The sequence below is a fragment of the Tachysurus fulvidraco genome, chromosome 4 (genome assembly GCF_022655615.1).
Source record: "Tachysurus fulvidraco isolate hzauxx_2018 chromosome 4, HZAU_PFXX_2.0, whole genome shotgun sequence".
NCBI classification, from domain to species: domain Eukaryota; kingdom Metazoa; phylum Chordata; class Actinopteri; order Siluriformes; family Bagridae; genus Tachysurus; species Tachysurus fulvidraco.
In genome coordinates this window covers 15,662,468-15,682,495 of record NC_062521.1, presented here as the reverse complement: position 1 = coordinate 15,682,495, position 20,028 = coordinate 15,662,468, and the positions used below count along the sequence as shown (strand labels likewise).

Below are 20,028 nucleotides of genomic sequence, written 5' to 3'. Positions count from 1 at the left end.
TTGTGTAAACAGATAGATTTCACCTCTAACGCTGTCCTTCTGGCTGAACGCGTACCTTTTATTATTAATAACAAATTCCACCATGTTACAAATAAAAAACCGATTAAAAACTTGTACATTGGCGGTCACAGCCAGGCGTCTGCTGTCAGGTGCAGTGAGAAATCCGCTGGTCTTCATGGACGTTGCTGCTGACGGCGAGTTTATTGGCAGAATTCTAATAGAAGTAAGAAGCTCCATTCATCATTAACCTCTATAAACTAAGTGCAATGCTGCTACACAGCAACTGTGACCTTCATTAAAACAAAACAAAACAAATGATAATGTTATAATATTATATATTATTTTCCTAGATAGAATCGTCTCATATTTGAAGTAATGCTTTGGGAAGGTTTTTGCACTAATTCTCTCGTCCTAATCCTTTTTCCAGCTTAATGCAGATGTGGTTCCCAAAACAACAGGTCAGTCCAGGTGTTTTTATATATAAGCCTATATTTATAGAATGAACTGATGCTGAATTCTCACTGCTGATTGGTCAGAAGCTGGTGATTGATCTTCAAAAGCAGCTATGACAGTATTTCCGGCTATATATGTAATTATAACTATATGTAATTATATTTATGTATGTAATTATAACTATATATGTAATTATAATTACATATGTAATTCATATAGTGAAACTAGTGCAGATTAATATAATTCTGTTATTCTGTATATAGTTACTCACAACACTTGTATAATGAAAACATAATATGAATTGATTAAAAATGTTTTGTAATTTAACAAAGAAAAAACGTATAATGCTTTATGTTGAAGCTGTATTTTATATTTACAGAGTGTCAGCTTTCAGCTCTTTGTAACAGTCAGGAAGTTTTCCACAATATTAAGGACGTTAAACAACGTTAAATGTCAATCTGTTTTAAAAGCTTGATGTGTCTCTGACTATTAAGGTCACAATTGTAACTGTTGGTAAATAAAACATGGTATAAAAGAAAACATCCCTTTATTGGAAAAGAATCAACTTGTAACAGTAACTCTGCTTTGTGTCGCTTCATTGTTGTGAATTATTCTTCAGCATGTCCCCTTTTTCACTAACCCTAACCCTAAGCCTAACCCTAGGCTTTGGCATGATCAGAATTAAATATACGGTGAAATTGTTTTCTTTTTCAGAGAACTTTCGAGCACTGTGTACAGGAGAGCATGGCTTTGGATACAAGGGCTCTATTTTCCACAGAATCATTCCTGAGTTCATGTGTCAGGTATTTGTTCATTACTCTGTCTGACAGGTATTTAATTTCTTCTACGCTCTTGTATATCTACAGTGAAGTATTACAGTATGAAGAAATCACAGAATCTATTTCAGTTTAAATCTGGACTTAACAGGATGTGATTATATAACTTTGGCATTTCCTTTAAACATATTTCAGTGAGCATAGAAACTGTAGCTTTGATAAAGTAACAGTAAGCATTAAGTATTAGTCATCTGTAGAGTATAAATACAGCATGTGTGTTTGGGCCTGTTCTGTAGCCTGATTGCTTTCATTTGTACAGGGTGGAGATTTCACAAATCACAATGGCACTGGTGGAAAATCAATTTACGGAACGAAATTCAAAGATGAGAATTTCAAGTTGAAACACACAGGTCCAGGTGATGTAACGACTTCTCTTTTTTCCCCCTACATTTAAAAAGATTTTTTTTTGTTTTTGATTGACATAATACATTATCTTAGCCTTTTGGGATGTTCCGGTTCCCACTCATCAATAATAAAGAAATATGGTTCAATCATTTATTTCGTTTACATAAATTCAGTTTGTTTTACAGTGTGTAACAGAATAAGAGGAGAACTGTACGCAACAATCATTAACATTATGGTACATTGTAATGTTAGGTAATGAATACTGACAACAGAACACCTAAAATCATTTCTTAGGTTATGGTTATTAGGAGGAATCCGCTTTTGTTCGTGTCAAACAGGTGTCCAAATATGACTCGCTGGTGTCCAAGGAACAGATTTGCCAGAACAGATTTGACTATATGTGTACTGTATATATAATTCCGGTTATTTGTCAGTGATGGTAGACGTCTGTGTCACGTTTGGATCACTCCACTAGATGGTGGCACAGCAGTGCCAGTGGCTCAGTAGTACGGAGTGCAGATTTTGTAACCCTTTGGCAAATGACCTACTTTTAAAGAAAGTCAACATTGGTGCCTCACAGTGCATTTCTGGTGCCAGGGGGTTCCTAAACCAACAGACCCTCCTGATAGATTGATATGGCCAAATAATGTTAGCTTGTGCAATACTTGCCTGGATGTAATTATAGTAGTGAAGCATAACTCACCCAATCCAGATGTGCCCTCTGCACTGGTATTTTTTCAGGCTTCTTTTTTCTCCTCATTCTTATTCTTCTGGAATTTTTTTTTTTGTTATGATGTGGCCTCTAAATCATTTTCAGTTGTAAAGCATTTACTGAACTGTACAATATGATACATGTCAGTAGTGTATTACGGATTGAGACCGCAGTGTGTAATGTTTGCTCGTCTCGTCCTTCACAGGTGTGCTGTCAATGGCAAACTCTGGGCCGAACACCAACGGATCTCAGTTTTTCATCTGCACTGCCAAAACAGAATGGTACACAGATGCAGCCAGCATTCACATAAGATCAAGTAGTCACTGACACTATAGTGCATGAAACACATTATCGCTCTGTTTAAGGTTTGTTTTCGTGCTGCTTTATTAACTACGAAGTCTAACACATCATAATGTGTGCTTTACGCTCTCTCTGGTTCTTCCTCAGGCTTGATGGCAAACATGTTGTGTTTGGTGAAGTGAAAGAGGGCATGGAGACTGTCAGGGTAATGGAGTCGTACGGTTTGCATGATGGAGGAACACTTAAGAAGATTGTCATCACAGACTGTGGGGAACTTAAATAATACACGACTTTACACTGTACAGAGCTGACAACTGACTGCTCTTATGTAAATGATTCATCTCCTGCCAAAAGGTAAATGATTTGATTTCATAGCCAATAGTGCATTTGATTGTAATTCCTTATGATTAAAGGGATGTAATGTTTTATATCTACTTGGTTTTAATAAATCTGAATATGTGTGTGGGTTTGGGTGGGTGTTTAACTTCAGTGCTTTATGCTTGCTATGTAAGCCCTTGCTGCACTGCATGCTAAATCCTAACATGTAAAATCAAACATACACAGGTTTTGTATGGAAAATGCAAATGCATGTAGTTTGTATAACTCCACAGAATAAACTGAACTGTATATAAAACATATAGTGTGCCTATGGCTTTCCTTTTTAATAGCTGAAATGCTGTTTCCAGATGAGAGCTACAGCTTTTTGTAGCTCTTTTTGTAGCTTTTTTTTTTCCCCCTCTGCATCCCTAAAGCACAGACTCACACAGAATATACCCATGTGGGATTTAGTTAGAAAGTGAATTTCCACAATCCCCACTATTGCGTTCTGAAGCCTCTCAACAGCTAATTTAGTTGCACTTAAAAAAAAAAAAAAAAAAAAAAACTGACAATGATGGGATTTTTTTTTTAGCCAAGATTTCCTGTCCTCTAAAACAGGATGCGACATCATAGCTTTGTCCTTGAAACTTCTCCACCTTAAGGTCACATTATCTTCTTTTGTGTTGTGTGTTAGCCAAAATTTCTGTTACAGTATTTGCCAGAATGTCTCTAGCTTCCCTGCCCTATGCTGTGTGAGTTGAGGTGGAGGTGAAGGTGTAGCTTATCACAGTAATGCCTTATGAAAGTAAATTATGAATTTTTGTGGAAAAACAGTCCACTCTCTTAAGTGAAACCATATGTAAGTTGAGATCACAAGGTTTGTTTGACTTCTCAGATTACAGCGTTGCCATGGAGACGCTCACATTCCCGTTCTGTTTAAGTCTACATTGTTGTAAAACAAACTTCATATAATTCAGGCCTCCACCCTCTTGTGAAGTTTTTAGTGATTTGGAATATGTAGTCCAATTAAAGAAACTCGGCTTTGAGAGGAACATCTGTCCCGCTGCCAAGATCCAGCTTTCTCATGTAGCACTCACATGTTTACAATCATCACAAGCCATTACGTGAACGTTAAAAAAAAGAGACATCTGTCTTCTGGTTACTGAGGGCTGTGTGGCACAGAATATAAATTTGCTTTAGTTAAGCATACTGAAAGTATGAAATGATGGAAATTCTCTTCAACAAGATACCAACCTGATGTCAGAATGACCAGAATTCCTAGGGCTGGATTTCTGTTACACCAGCATCGCTCATCAGGACCGTACTCTTAATCATTAATCAACAGCACACTGCCTCCTGAGCGAAAAACTGGAGCTTCCTCAGCTTTCACTCAGAGCCAAGACATACACAAAAAAGCTTTACACACACACACACACACACACAGTTGGGTCCAGCAAGAAATGAATCTTGCTGTATAATAATAATAATAATAATAATAATAATAATAATAATAATAAAGTAATAATTAATACTACTACTACTACTACTACTACTACTACTACTAATAATAATAATAATAATAAAGTAATAATTACTACTACTACTAATAATAATAATAAAGTAATAATTACTACTACTACTACTAATAATAATAATAATAAAGTAATAATTACTACTACTACTACTAATAATAATAATAATAAAGTAATAATTACTACTACTACTACTACTACTACTATTACTACTACTACTAATAATAATAATAATAAAAAACAGAGAAACAAAAATGAATTTAGTTTCATTGTTTTAATTCGAGAAAACCCTAAAAGCACATAGTATTCCATTTCCTAACTAACAAATAAGGCACATATCGGAATGCCATTTCATGGACTTTAAGCGACAGTCGTTTTCTCTTTAAAAACCTCCGTTATCACGCTGTTGCTCTGTCCAATCCAATATGATTTCAAAAATGTTACAGACATTATAAACATAAACATACATTTCTATCTGATCACATGAGAGATTCATCAGTACATTCAGTAAATACGTATTAATCGATATATCCTACAAGTGAATAAAGGCATTGAATTATAACAATCAGTTATTTGTGAGGTGAACTCTATGAAAGCACGTCTCCAAGAAATTACATGAACTAATAATAATAGATTTAAATAATAAATTGCACAAACGTATAATTATTAAATCTGTTAAAATACATGCACATGCAAACTCAACTACAGTTCTTTGTCTCACACAATTTAGCAAATTGTAAATTTCAAAAAAGATGAAGAAAATTCATATTCTTTCTTTGACTTGGCATTAACTGGTGACATGAAAACACTCACAGTTTGATACAGTTTGACTTACAGTGGTGTGAGTCAGTCTTTTACATGAAGTGTGTGTTAGTACAATGTTATTGCTTTCCTAAAACTGCTATTCAAAACATCTGTGCAGACACACGGTGACTTTATAGCCATATTAAAGCACTTACGTTTGTAGTATTATAAAGTTACTATATATATACTGAGAAGATCTAAAAACAAAAAAAAACCAAAACATTAAATGGCTTAAAAGGGCATAATAATTATGTACCAACCTTTGAATAATATTATGTCATTATCAATATTTCCTTCATAGTGTAGTTCTGTTGCTTTTTATACAAAAAAAAAAGAAAAGAAAATGCAGAAAGACCTTCTATAAATATTTCTGTAGGATACAACCTAAGATTATTGTAAAACAATGTAAAAACTCCCAGCTCTTTTGTATCTCAAAAATCTGCCCTTTTTCGCATTAAAATCTTTTTAATATTGCATCACAACATTTCACAAAAGAGCTAACTTAAAAATGGATGGCCATCGAATATATACACAAAAACAAACATAAAATTGTCTTTGAAAGGGAAAGAAAGAAAGAAAGAAAGAAAGAAAGAAAGAAAGAAAGAAAGAAAGAAAGAAAGAAAGAAAGAAAGAAAGAAAGAAAGAAAGAAAGAAAAACAAACAAACTCTGGCATCTGGTTTCAAATGGCAAAATTTTCCACATCTATACTGGTTTCCAAAATACACATATCGTTCATAAAAGTGAGCTATAAAAGTCAAGTATACGTATTTCAAGGCAAACACATGCGCAAAAGCACTTGTACTGTAAATGCATGTACATCACTACCTGCAATCGCTCCAAGCCTCTCTGGCTATAAGAGCAAAATGAGCACATCACAGGGCATAAAACAAACAAAGAAACAAAACCTACGGTAATGATCATCTCTTTTTTTTACCACTTTTATAAATCAGTTAACTTTTTTTTTTTGCCTGAAAGGATGCATGACAGTAAATAGTAACTACTTTGAGTGATTAGAAAATTAGCTTCTGAGAAAAACACTATTTAGTCCTAGTTATGTACACAGTGTTGTGTTGAGTGATTACACTGAAGTCTTGGCTTTTCACTGAGAAAGCAGGCACTGGCTGATCTCCCACAATGATCAAAACACAGTATAACTCCTTCCAAGCTAAATGAGGCTGGAAGTAAAACTTGCCATGTAGCAATGTGGGCACAGAAGAGAGATTAGCAACAAGATTCCACAGTAAAACTGCATTTATTGAGCAATGAAGAAGCTCTAGTCGTGGACTAACACTGATGAAATAGCTGGACCGAATCTGAACAGAGCTGTACGTTTATTTATTTATTTTGTGAGGCAGTGATTTTTCTACCTCGCTGCTGAGTCCTCTGGAGCAGCCCTTAGTGAAGATTTACCACCAGGACATCAAATCTAAGGCACCGCAAACAGTAATAAATGGAGGGTAAAATATATGATGGTTTTAGGTTTTCAGTGCTAATGGGTCCGTTACCTTGCCGCCCCATCAAATTCACATCTTAGACCAGCACGAGACATGACATTTACCTCCTGGAACCTCAACATTTCAGGCACGGTTTACTTCTTTTTGTATCGAACAGTTTTTTCTCTACTAAACAATTATATATATATATATATATATATATATATATATATATATATATATATATATATATATATATATATATATATATATATATATATGAAATTAGGACTTTTAAAGTTTAGTAAACAATTATACACACTCTATATAATCAAGAAATGTGTTTGACTTTATATGTACATCTAGACTTTTGACAAGACAATATTCCATCTGTTATAACTTCCATCAGCTGAAGCTTACAAAATGTCTACAAATGACTTTTGTAATACAAACTAAAGCTACATTTAATGTTATATAAATGAACTGCCCACTGATCACACTCAGATGTGACCGCTTAGTATGTAGATGCTTAGAAAACAGAGGTAAACTACAGTATAGTCTTTCCATCTTGTAAGTAATATTTTATGTCCTTCCCCCATGAGAATTTCTTTACAATAAACTACATTCCTCAAATACTTCCAAGATCCTATGTTCAATCAACTGTAACCAAAACCACAGCTTGTCAGTTTGAGACCTTTCAAGGCCTTTCACTATAACATACCTTTTCCTTTTCTCACGTCTCATCCACGTTGCCTCCGTGTCAAACTACACTTTTACACAATTATTTCCCAAAAATCACAGCTCTGATGGGACTAAATCCATCATTTGTCACTTCTATTGCTAATTTGAAAATGCAGATCAAAGCAAAACTTTTATACAGCCATCATATATAAATCTTTAGAAGAGATGTATGTTTTTTTTTTTTTGGGATATCACTACAGTCCCTTAAATTTCTGTATCAAAATAAAAGTAAACCTGTCATATAAATTTAAAAGAAGTTCTTACACTGTTATAGTACTTGACAGATATCAGGTAGGTTTGCGTACATCAGAGCTGGTCTGGCTGATTTTAGCACATAATCTTTAAGTACTTTTTGATACACTAATAAATGCTATTAGTACACCATAGACATCTGGCACTTCGGCTATTTGAAGACAAAGCCAATGTAGGATTGCATAGATACATAAAGGTCAGGATCCTGTCATCATGACATCTTAAAAGTAACTGAAATGATACGTTGAGATTCTAATACTGATTCTATCCTGAACAGAATGAAGGAGTATTTAGACCTATAATATTGTGAATCTACATGTGCTACTGCTCAGTAAAATGACTAAGACTTGTGTATGTTGCATTTCATTGTTGTCCATAAAACAAAAACAAAACCTACAAACAAACAAAAAAAATAATACACATATATATATATATGTTAACTCTGGTACATCCTGCTGTTGAATGCTGTAGTGTTTGGTAACGTTATCTTGCATGCTGTGTGTTTATATAGAAAACATGTACGACAAAGTAGGAATTTGCTAAGATAATTTTATCCTATAATTCTATCTATCCTACAGTAGTTTCTAATGGCCAGAGGTGGGGTTAAACAATATGTGCATACAAATCCCAGTTAAGTTGAATCAATTGCACGGCGATATAATAACATTACAAATAAATATGGAACATAAAAGCCAGGGATGACTAGTACAATATCCCCTGTTAATTCACAGTTAAATTGGTGTGCTGTTGACCCAAAGAACATTGCAAGGCATACTCAGCCCTGTGTGACTGAACTAATATAATACCTTTACCACTCAGCACATCCACATAGTTCACTTGACAGGGAAAATGACGGCAGTCTGTAAACACGCAGTCAGAGAACACAAGGCTGAGTTCACCTATTGTGCCCGGTTTGGATATCAATACTGGCAGTGACACCCTTCTAATACACATGATCAATCATCCATTATACACATATTTCAAATAAATGTGTTTTATGCTTTTGATACACAAGGCCATAATTGCATTAGCAATATTTACAAAACCATTTTGGCACATTTCACTTTTTCTTGGAGCTCTTCATGAGTAGGGCAGAGGGAAAGATGGGCAGTGGGAGAGGGAGGCAGGAGTGGGCACAGACCTGCAGGTCCTTATTGCACTCGGCGGCAGTAGTAGCCAAGGACTTTGCACTTCTCACACAGATGCTGCGGGTGCTCCTTACTCTGATCAGAAACATCCAGGCCATCAGGCTTCTCCAGAGGACGCTGGGAAAAGAGAAATCACCACCATTCATACTCGGAGTTCAGTTCAAATTGTTTCCTTCGACCATAAATCTTTCCTCACCTCAATACCAGACTTAGGGCTGTGGCCGCTTTCAAAAATGGTGATGAGGCCTTGAAGACCGGTATTATGGAAAATCATATGAGTTCAGGTTTCAAACCACAAACCCGGATCCATCAGACAGGGTGTGTCTGATCATTAAAAGAATTTCAGTGGCATTGTAAATAATTTCAGGATCTTGGTCTTACCCTTCAAAGTTAGACACCAGCATGGCAATACTATTATTGGAAATTATGCAAAAGACCCTGAGAATATGTGTGGGAGCCAGCAGGTTTTGGCTGTTGATCACTAACAATACCTCTACAATCATTTGTTTTCCCACTCATTGCTGCTGCTAAATCTTTTCATGACCCTGTTATTCTTTCCAGTGTGTCTCCGCTGTATTTTAGAAATGATGGAAAATCAGGTTAACATGGGTCACTGGGAGGAGGCAATGTAGTATTACATGAGAGTGTTTATCTAAGAGTGAAGGGCTTTGTGAATGATAATATTAGGGAATATCAGATACCACTCAGGATTAAGTGTTTGGCTTATGTGCTTAATAACTGGAATGAATTACCTTCGAACAGCCGAAGAGCACGGTATAAAAGCAAACTTTGAGGGACTGTAGAATTCCACCCCTGTTTCTAGTCTACTCATACAAGGTGTCAGTCGCACTCCAAGAGCAAGGCAGTAAATTGGAGACTAAGTGAAACAGGGCTGAAAGCTGTTTCTGGCCATGTTTTCTTATTGGATTTAGTGTGGCAAAGGGCACTATTGAAACACTTTCACTTAGTCATCTTATAGGAACTACTGGGGATGGATTAATAGTACATTTTGCTGAGACAGTTTCTAGCCGTGGATTTTCTTTATCAGTCCACTTTGGCTGAAAGACTTACCTCCTAAAGCAAGTTAAAGCAAGTTAGCAGTGCACTTTTGATATGGTTTGGTGATGCATTTTGAAGAACTACATATTGACTCATTCATCTTCAGTAACCTCTTTATGTGGGTTAGGGTTGTGGTAGACCCAGAGCACTGGGAGTGAGATGAGAATATACCCTGAAATGCAAGGCAGTCTATCATTGGGTACCATGTACACACACATTTACACACTCATTAACATCTGGGTCAATTTAGTGTAGTTAAGGGGTTTTTTTTGGAGTGAGAAGAAGCCCAGATGAAACCTCGCATGAACACAGGGAGAATATAACATACACATGGAGCTGAGCTCTGGATTGAACTGGGGGCTGTAAAGCTAGCCACTGTACCACCACTGTGAATACCAACAAGGGTGGCCAAGGAACTAACTTTGTTACAGTGTTGTTGATGATTATACCTGTCCGACTGACTATACGTACTTGTATATTCTCTGAACTTCAATTAAGTCATGATTGAATTAATCAGTACATTTTGGCTGTATTTGTTTTTACCGTTTTAAATTGTTAGGTATCTTAGATGTCTTAGATGCTTTTGAAAATGAATCTGCCCAAATAACCAGTTTAATTATGACAATCTATAGAACCTCAGATGTGTACGAGAGGTAAATCACTTAGGTGAACTCGGCTCCCGAGTCCTTCTCACAGAGACTGCATATTGCACACCTCACACATAGAATGAGGGGAATGTTAAGTGGTGATGCCTAAAAGGCAAAGAATTTGCCTGCAAGAGAATAGTTAACCACAACAAACTCAAACTCAAAAGAGCACCCTGTTCCCATGAGTCTCCTGAGACTGGTTAGTTTCTCATTATTTTAAAGCCACATTTGAGCACAATGACTACAATCAATGCTTCTATATTCGCCATTTAATCTAACCCATACTGCCAAGAAATTTTTACTAAATGTACAACTTAACAAAACTAAAGCTCAATGTTTTTGTGTTTTATCATTCGGCCCATTAAATTCAATTAATAGCCTTTAGCGAGGCTACACAGGAGTAGTGGTGGTTTTAATCAGACTTCATCTACCCGACACACGATACGTCTTCTAGAAGAGAAAGCTCCAAGAAGAGTTTTTTTTTTTTTTTTTTTTTTTTAATGAGAATGCCTGGGTTCAGTTTCAGGTTTCAAGGTAGCCCAAGGTACTCCATCCACACCAACAATTCCACCACACAGTGCAGTGTGTGTGTACATTATGCAAGCATGCTTATCAGTCAGCACTGGACTTGTATGCACACACAGGTAATGTGATACATTTGCACAGTGTACACTCTGGGATGTATGTGAACGATACTGGAAAATGTAGTGAAAGCTGTGTTGCACCTGTTTGTGAGGGTACACGTTGATATGACACTTGATACACTCCTGTCCCATATTGGCCCAGGAGTTTCCACTCATCCACTTCCTTTTACATTTGGGACACTTGTACTCTCCAAAGCACCTCTTCTTTCCTTGATAAGGTGTCAGTCCCTCACCTTTGGGCCGAGCCTGAAAGAGAAAAGCAGAATGCTCAGTTAGACGATCATCTTTGTTTTGTGATCAAAGCTGAATGTTTGTAGGACGCTGGAGTGAAGTGTTAAATGCCGTTGAAGAATTTGTCCCCTAATTCATAAGCAGATCTCACTTTGATATGTGTAATTCAAATGTATTTAAATGTTGTGTGGCAGAGCACACGCCTTGCTGTTAGAAATATTACTGTTCCTACTCAACCAAAAGAAATGATCGACTTCAGACAAATAGTTTTACAGCAAAATTGTCCATCAAATGAAAAGTTGTAGACATGGTGTTTTATAAGCTGTTTATGATATTAGTTAAGGCTTTGATGGCATTATAAATATTTGTTTAATGTATTCCAAAGGGCTTTTAAATGCAAAAAAAAATATTCACCAACAAACTTGGGCATAGTTTTAAGCTGAGTGAGTTAATGCTGGCATTGATATCTAGGCCACAACTGTGAGAAGGAAAACTCAAATTTTCCCTTGTGTGTCACAAACAAGTTTTTAGTCACTGTTATGGGAGATCATGAAATGCCAACATCCAAAACAAACAAATTTAGAAAATTCCACAAGCTGGTTTATTTCCTTTTAACAGAAGAGAACACAGTATGCATTAAATTTTTGGTAGAGTAATATTACAACCAAGGAGACTGCCAAGCAAAAACTCCCCTACTGTCGCCAGTTCATCACTGGTAAACCAAAGCCATTTTAATGTAAACCAGAAGAGCATACAATACAAGTTACAAGGAGAACTTCAACTGCAAGCCACCCCAAATGTGTGGACACCAAATGCAGAATCCCAAAGAAATGTTAATCATTTAAACACAGATAAGACTTTTTAGAACATGATGTCCTCCATCTGTGTTCTGTTCATTTACTTCAGCATGTGTGCATTATTATGGCTCCTTACCAAATAATTTGTCTTTAGGTGAAGATACAGAAAATGATGAAACAGACAGAAAATAACCCAATCAGTCACTGGCTTCAAATATTTCATCAAATATTTTATCGTCTGTTCAAATGGTTCAAACAGACGATAAAAGGAGTTTTCGGAGGCCTTGCTCTGTCCATGTGTAACTTATCATATCATATTAGTTCCTGTCTCTGGGTGATGGGTTTCTGTGCCTGAAGCTGATTTTAGACTGTATTGAGGATGCGAGATGGTGGATATGTTGCTTTGGTCCCACATGAGTTATAGAAGGTGAAATCATTTGCATCTGTTCCAGAGTGCAAAAAGCCTGCAATATGCGTCACAACAGGCTCGCTGCATGCGACAGGCCTTCCTCCCCAACCTTAAACAATATGACTCAACCACTGTCAACAAACCATCTTCCATCTTAGCAGCAGCTGGAAACCATGAGTTTTGTGGCTACATTTCTAAACTTCACAAACGGACTGACGCAAGGGCGATCAGGCATCGCTGTAGGACTGGAGTGGGTGGGGAGCGCTAGGACGGGGGAAAAATAATAAAAACCCCTAACATAACTGACCTCAGTCCCACTGATTCATACTTTCCATTGTTGTGATTTATTAAGCATTAGGTGTAACTCCAGCTTAATGGAATGAACATACTAAAAAACACTGCTCTGTGCAGTTTAAGTGGCATAATGTCCTGTGTTATGATGTCAAGTACCATATATTCATTTGCAGTACATCGGCAGCCCATCGACCTTAGCTAACATTCCAGTTTTTCTGCCTGTTCATATAGAAATATATGATTGATGAGACAGCTTTAATGAGCCATCCTAGACAATTCACAACTTCATCTACTCATAAAAAGAATCTATGCAGCAGCATTGCTCTGCATCATGGACTGGAGCCATGCTAGTGATACTGTTTACAATAGCTTGACCTATTTGAGTTTGAATAGCATTCAGATAAATTAAGGATTAGAGAAAATAGCATTTTAAACTGAGATAATACATACACTATATGGCCAAAAGTGTGGAAACATTTGATCATCACACCCAAATGCGCTTGTTGAACACATCCCATTCCAGGTCTAATCTCTGGAAGCTTTGCTGTAATAATAACCTTCAATCTAATGGAAAGATTTTCCATTCAGCTACCAGCACATTATAAACGTCAGGTGCTGATCTGTGAGGAGATCCGAGGTGCAGAAGGCACTCCAGTTTCTCCAAGTATAGAGGTCAGAGATCTGCGAAGGCTTCTCGAGTTCCTCCACTCCAACCTCGGCAAACCATGCTCTTCATGAAGCTCGCTTTGTATACAGGGGCTTTGTCATGCTGATACAGGTTTGAGCTTCTTAGATCCAGTGAAGGGAAACTGTAATTCTACCTCAAACAAAGACATTCTATATGCTTGTGTGCTTCAGACATTGTGACACATATATATAGGTGTGATGGTCAGGTGACCACAAACCTTTGGCCATCAAGTGTATAATAATACATTAATACATACAAATACTATAAAACACTAAATTGTTTGAGGGTACTTGGATAAGAAATAAAACGAGCTTGGATCTTAGTTTACATCTGGTTTGTCTAAACGTCTCTTTTACAAGACAAAAAAAGCAAGCTTTAGTGGGCTATAACACACTGAATTATGTTCATTGGTTTATAATTATCTGGACAGTATTGCTCCAAACTCAAACCAAGTGTCTGTATTTGAAAACATTTTATATTGACTTCACCAACAAACAGTTCAGTCTAAACTACAGATTGATGCCAAGGCCTCTGCATTTTGGTTGCATGTTTACACAGTTGAACTCAGTGCACTGCTCTAAAAGCAGCATGACCACTTTGCCCTGAATCTCAGCCCTAGCATACTGGACAAAGAAGAAGGGTGTTTAAAGACAGTTCAGGCTGTTTCTGTCCTAGCATTTCTTAAAGTGGACCACAAAAGCAGACGTTTATTACCACAGGCACAGGGGCACCTAAGAACAAATATTGCAAAGATCTGTCTTTGTCTATCTGTATTGGAATCAACATGCTCTAACTTCCTTCAAAAAAAGCGCATGACCGCTGCAATGATGGCTGCTTGGGACATTGGAGGCATGTATCCAGTGACTGTAAGCTGTTCTTGAGGTAAAATAGGGAATTGAATTTGAGCAGCCCTCCAGCTGTGTCCCCTAAGGAGGATGGAGGAGGCTGAGATCGAGCAACAGAGCCAACCTCGCTGTAACAGGACAAATACCACAGCACGGCAGTCATCGGTCGCAGCTGGAGAGGGCCCTCCAATCAAGCCCTACATGACTGAAAGGAGGAGGAAATCAGAAGCAGATGGGTCCCACACTGGTATAACACAAGAAAACACTAAAAACCCCCTCATAAAACCGCTGATCTGCTTTGAATTAGGCCTATAAGTTAGGCCAAATGAGGACCTAAGGAAAGTGCTAACCTGAAACATTGGCTATGACCGCTGTTGATTCAGCATATTATTATTGCAAAAATGTGCCATATGATCGATAAGTATGCGGCTTCCATGCCAGGGGAACATTGGGAGCACTATATAACATGACAGCAGAAAGAAAACAAAAACCAACAAAGCAAAACAAGAAAATTTCCTTTTACAATCATTTAGTACAACATGGTTTTCAAACAAAAGAGTCCATGAATATCCTTTTTTTAAAAATAAGTATTAAAAAAAGTTTTAAATAAAGTGGATTGATGTATGCTCAAAACTGTATTGCAGCATGCTCACACATATGTTTCAAATCATGAAGGTATCTATTGTGTGAGCCATCAGTTTTTTTTATACTAATAACAAATCCTCACAATTCATCTTCATCATCTTACATTTCTGTGTATGTTAGACTTTACTGTCATTAGCGAGCTTGGTTTTGTCTTTTTTTTTTTTGTTTGTTTAATGCATTAATGCTGGTCCCCTTGTGGAATTTTTGTGGTTCCAAGCATAGACATTATATTTCATGTGCAAACATGTTTTGTTCATTTGAACATTGAAAGAAATCCAAATAACCTGCAGATTCCATATGGAAAATGATTTTACGGCTCTAAAAAATTGATGGCAGAGCTAACTCAGAAATGTTATGTTGTTTACAACTACAACATTTTTCACCCTTCCCTTCTGTGTCATATGTTAATGTCTTCTAGAAGACATGATTTATTTGAAGCATGTACTGGAAGCACGGCCGTGCCATTTAAGTGCATTCTTGGTGGAAATAGTAGAAGACCGCTATTCTGGCTTGGTTGGAGCACTTTGTTTTTGTTAGGAAATACATGCCATCTTTTTGAGACACAGGATGGAGAAAAGCCTACACACATTGCAGGAGTGCTTTTTTGCTTGTAGTTGCACAATAGATGTGATGAATTTGGAAGTAACCAGCAGATATTATCTTTGACTAATCACAGAAACCACTCTTGGTAACAGCAAACAATAGCTTGGGGTTCTTCAGTGTGGGCTGAACATTCACATGAAAATAATTAGGCTTGTATAACAAAAAGGAACTTTGGTGTACAATTACAAGTCCAGTATATATTCTTGGAAACAGCTCATGATTGATGCTTTATTTATGAAAAAAATAAGACACAACAACAACTTGTAAGTGCAAGCTGAATGCCCATTGTTAGGTATATTTAAAGATCAAACTGTTTTAGATATGTTGATAACAGTAGTAATACAGTTGGAAAGTGTGGTATTAATTTGTCAGCAGTCGATCTCCTGTTTATAAAAGAAACATGTGCGCTGTACATGTAAACATGGTGGGAGTACCAGTGCGTGCTCAGAAACACAGCTCCATTAGCATCACAATGCAAAAGGCTGATCAAGCGATGCTCTGTCTGTGCTGGATAGAGAGATTCAGCCAAGGCCAAGACTTAGCGTGCAGATGGCCTTCCCTGGAGACGCACACACTGGAGTGACAGTGTCGCCCTCATCAGCTGCATGTGTGTGTGTCTCTGATTTCCGGCAAGCTCTGCAAAAGGCCTGAGCATTCCAGTCAGGTGCGTGTTGATGTTATTTATTAATTCCCACAAGGGAGCTTAAATGAAGCCAGTGTTTCCTTAGGTCCTCCCGGGTTCTTTTCTTGCGGGTGCAGCTGTCTCCTTTTTCTGCCTGAGAGCGAGAGACTGCATCACCGAGACTGACGTGGAGGAACAGGTGTGCTGTTAAATGATAAATCTGCACGCACACAATGCCTCAGTGTTAGTGAAATCTGTCCTCCTGAAACAGAGCGCTCGGACTTACAAGAGAGTGGGAGAGAGAGAGAGTCTACATATTATTAATTAAGTGAGACGCAAGTTACGTTGGCGCTAACACAGTCTTAGCAGCTGACCTGGGATCAGCACTGCAGCTTCACTATTCATGGCAGTTGGATAGATGAATCTGGAGCCCGATCCAAAGTAGCAGAGGAAAGAAAACGAGTGTGATGATTAGCTTGCAAAATCTAACCTGACATTAAGTCAACATTTTAATAAATCTAACTAAATACTTAAAAACTCTTGGATATTTTCTCTAACAGTATGAAACAAGGAAGTGTAAAAATATACTTGTATACTAATGTGCAATAATTTCAGTAAGAAATTTTTTTTTTAAATTTTCTTTCTAAAAACATCTACTTACTTCTATTTGCTGGTTACATTTGTCCCCTAAATCCAACTAATGACTTTTCATTTAAACTTTCACTTAAATCACAAATAACATTATTTTTTCATTTTAGTGTTTTGTATTTTTTTTTGTTTTTGAGCATTTCTTTTCTGCCTATTTACTTGTCTGTTAATTTACAACTATTTCAGAGAGAAATATTACAGGTAAATGCAAGTCTACATTCTTGTCCCACAGTTTTTATGTACAGTACTGTTTTTTTTCTGAGTATGGAGAATAGCTTGGATTAAACAAAGTAAGGAATACAACATGGTATTATACACTCACGCCCTGTTTATCTATGAGGTTTAGTTTAAGGTCAGATAACAATCTGTTTAAGAAATATGCAACAATGCTGAATCTTAACCAGGGGAAATTTGTTTTTGGTTGCATTGTAAAACTTAAGAATAATGTGCCCAGTTCTTAACATTTTGCATCCCGGGATTTTCTCATTCCAAGAGGTCACTTAATAATTAAATGCAGCCCGACTGTTGGGTCCTGCACTCACTTCTAGCTTATTATAAAGCTGCACCATGTTTCCAAGTATTCCAGATAGCGCTGGACAGCTTCCTGGTTACTGGCGCAGGCCCTGAGAGTTTGGCTGCTCCCTCTGCCAACATATGGAAACCATCAGCGTAAACAATGGAGGCCTCGGAGCCTGAGCCCCTGCGCCGGCTCCCACGAGACTCCACTGCACACAACAGTGGAACAGCAAAACCCACCAGATACAACATGCTCAATTACCCCACAGAGAAGAGCAAGAAAAAAAAACACATACGACTCAACTTCTCCTAATCTGTGTTTGATTTGGCTGAGACACTGAGGAGATAGATTTACAGATACGCTAAAACACCAAGATTAAATTTGTCCTATTCGAGCAGCTCAGTGACCTATTTCATATTTACTTCAACAATTAGCTGCAGAGTGTTGAATGAGACGTCTTATCATTTAACAGAAGTTTACAGTGTTTGATTTAGGCAGATGGTCATGCATGCGATAAACACCGATTAGGGCAAGATTCTTGTTCCCTTGAATATTGTGTTCTGCTCCATTTCCTATGAAAGGCAGTTATAATTCTAAACCATAATTAAATTTCCAACTTTTTGAATTTTTACTTTCTCCCAAAAACAACAGTCAAAACCCTGGCAAGATAGTTATGAATGTACAACATCTAGTGCGAGTCTGCTTATTTGCTGCACCACATCAAGACTGCTGTCAGTGGGAGTTTGCACTTAGTGCATACCAGACTAATATAGCATGTACGCATGCACAGTAACAGGCGCAGAAAAAGAGGGCACACAGGCCAAGTGCTTTCAGGGTTAGCCACTAACGCAGATGAATGAGAAGCACTCTTTATGCTAAATCAGGCCATGGATAATTCACCTGTTTATTTATGCTGATTTATTTATACACTGTTTAAAGCAAGCATCCTTGGCATCCACTCACTTATGAAGCTGTGGCCAAATTTTACTTGACACACAAATACATATTGTATGTGCTCTGTAGGAAGATGTAGCTGTAAAAAAAGACCAACTAATGCATGAGGACATATTAGTGTCTGTTGCCAGATGCACTTAATGCTGAGATAAGCATATTTATCTTGCTTAATCTAAAGATTAGCACTAAAGTATCAGTTAAGACTGCATTAAGTCTTTGCACTCTTCAGATATAATTATGCTTCTACATGATTTTCCTTATTTTTGGTTCGTATGCTGAAACCGCAAAAAGGAATAGAAATAATGGGACATATTGCAGGAAGAGAAATAATAATAATATAAAAAGCACCACAGCTGTGTATTCACTCAATACTCATGACAGTGCTTCATAACACAATAAATGCGAACCTCAATATGCATGCAGCGGGCACTCAATAACATACCACACTATAAATCAGCTCGTGGAAACCAGCAGGGGTCTAATTTAGAGGCAGTAAAATTACATTCTGTTACAGTAACAAATGGAGAAGTTATTATAATACCACCTCATTTGCTCAGTCCCTCCTAGGACAAGGAGCAGGGAATTAAGGAAACCCTGGTCCAAGTTTTATATATAGAAGTGGTATTAAATAAAATGGATATATTAAAACATATTAAACGGTCAAGATGCTTCATTTTAAAAAAGACTTACAGGTTACAGGATGTTAAAAAAATCACAATGAAATAAAAATTCTCTCAACTTAATTATCGTCCTCTATTGCGCTATACCATTTCTTTCCCATTATCTTAGACTAAAGCATGTGACATGACATCAATGTCAGATGGAAAAATCTAGAAAAAACGGAGCTTGACCTTGATGCCAGACTCACAAGCAGCCACAATGGCATTTATCACTGTGTCCTATTCCTGTTGACCAGCAAACAGACAGCAGACCGCTGCTATTTTCCAGAAGCTTTACCAAATACATATTTGTCTGTGAACACTTTGCTACAGCACAGTCATGATGAAACACCTATCAGACATTATGTGTTTTAACACAGCTGGGTTGAACACTTTAATCATTTTGGTGAGAAGGTGGTGAAAAATTTCAACACCTGACAGCTAGTTCCATCTGGAAGGCAGATCACAGGTTTATAACAATGTGTGTTCATTTTAAGACTCAATAAGGCAATAATAGGGCAGTGGTGGATTTTGTTGATCGGAGGTTCAGGGTTCAAGGACCAGCACTGCCAAGCTGCCACTGTTGGGTCCTTGAGCAAGGCCCTTAACCCTCTCTGTTCCAGGGGTACTGTATCATGGTTGACCCTGTGCTTTGACCCCAACCTCCAAAAAACCAAAAACTTGCCATATGTATATGTGCCAAAATAAAGGCTTGTTCTTCCTCTAAGCTAGGCATAATCAAAATGAAAAAAAAAAAAAATGTGTTGCTATTTAATAAACAATAATCACTGATATGATGAAGCTTCTAGTTGCTTATTTAATCCTTATGGAAAGACTTTGTCACAGTTAGATGTAAAGCTGTAACATTTAACTCCATGTGGAAGTCTTCTG

At 37.2% G+C, this 20,028-nt stretch overlaps 2 protein-coding genes across 3 annotated transcripts in view; one reads left to right on the top strand and one right to left on the bottom strand.

Moving 5' to 3' along the window:
- The first annotated feature begins 17 nt into the window (after positions 1–17).
- Positions 18–3,281, top strand: ppifa (peptidylprolyl isomerase Fa). The gene is made up of 6 exons (XM_027141911.2): positions 18–223; positions 428–458; positions 1,168–1,256; positions 1,549–1,645; positions 2,552–2,627; positions 2,794–3,281. The coding sequence occupies exons 1-6, from the start codon at positions 83–85 to the stop codon at positions 2,927–2,929; spliced, it is 570 nt and encodes a 189-aa protein (XP_026997712.1). The 5' UTR covers positions 18–82; the 3' UTR covers positions 2,930–3,281.
- A 1,470-nt stretch (positions 3,282–4,751) lies between these two features.
- The window catches only part of zcchc24 (zinc finger, CCHC domain containing 24), a 31,677-nt gene continuing 16,400 nt past the window's right edge, over positions 4,752–20,028 (bottom strand). The window contains exons 3-4 of one of the 2 annotated variants that reach the window (XM_027142160.2): positions 11,307–11,471; positions 4,752–8,992 (exon numbers count right to left, since the gene is read on the bottom strand). In XM_027142160.2, coding sequence (XP_026997961.1) covers positions 8,879–8,992; positions 11,307–11,471 — 279 coding nt within the window. In that variant the 3' untranslated portion in view covers positions 4,752–8,878. Of the gene's footprint in view, positions 8,993–11,306; positions 11,472–16,072; positions 16,580–20,028 lie in introns of those variants that run through there. The other variant, XM_027142161.2, reaches the window with a different exon arrangement.

Coding starts and splice junctions, on each gene's coding strand:
- ppifa (XM_027141911.2), top strand. CDS start 83: ATGTTACAAATAAAAAACCGATTAAAAACTTGTACATTGGCGGTCACA. Junction 459..1,167: donor TGTGGTTCCCAAAACAACAG/GTCAGTCCAGGT, acceptor TTTCTTTTTCAG/AGAACTTTCGAGCACTGTGT. Junction 1,646..2,551: donor GTTGAAACACACAGGTCCAG/GTGATGTAACGA, acceptor CGTCCTTCACAG/GTGTGCTGTCAATGGCAAAC.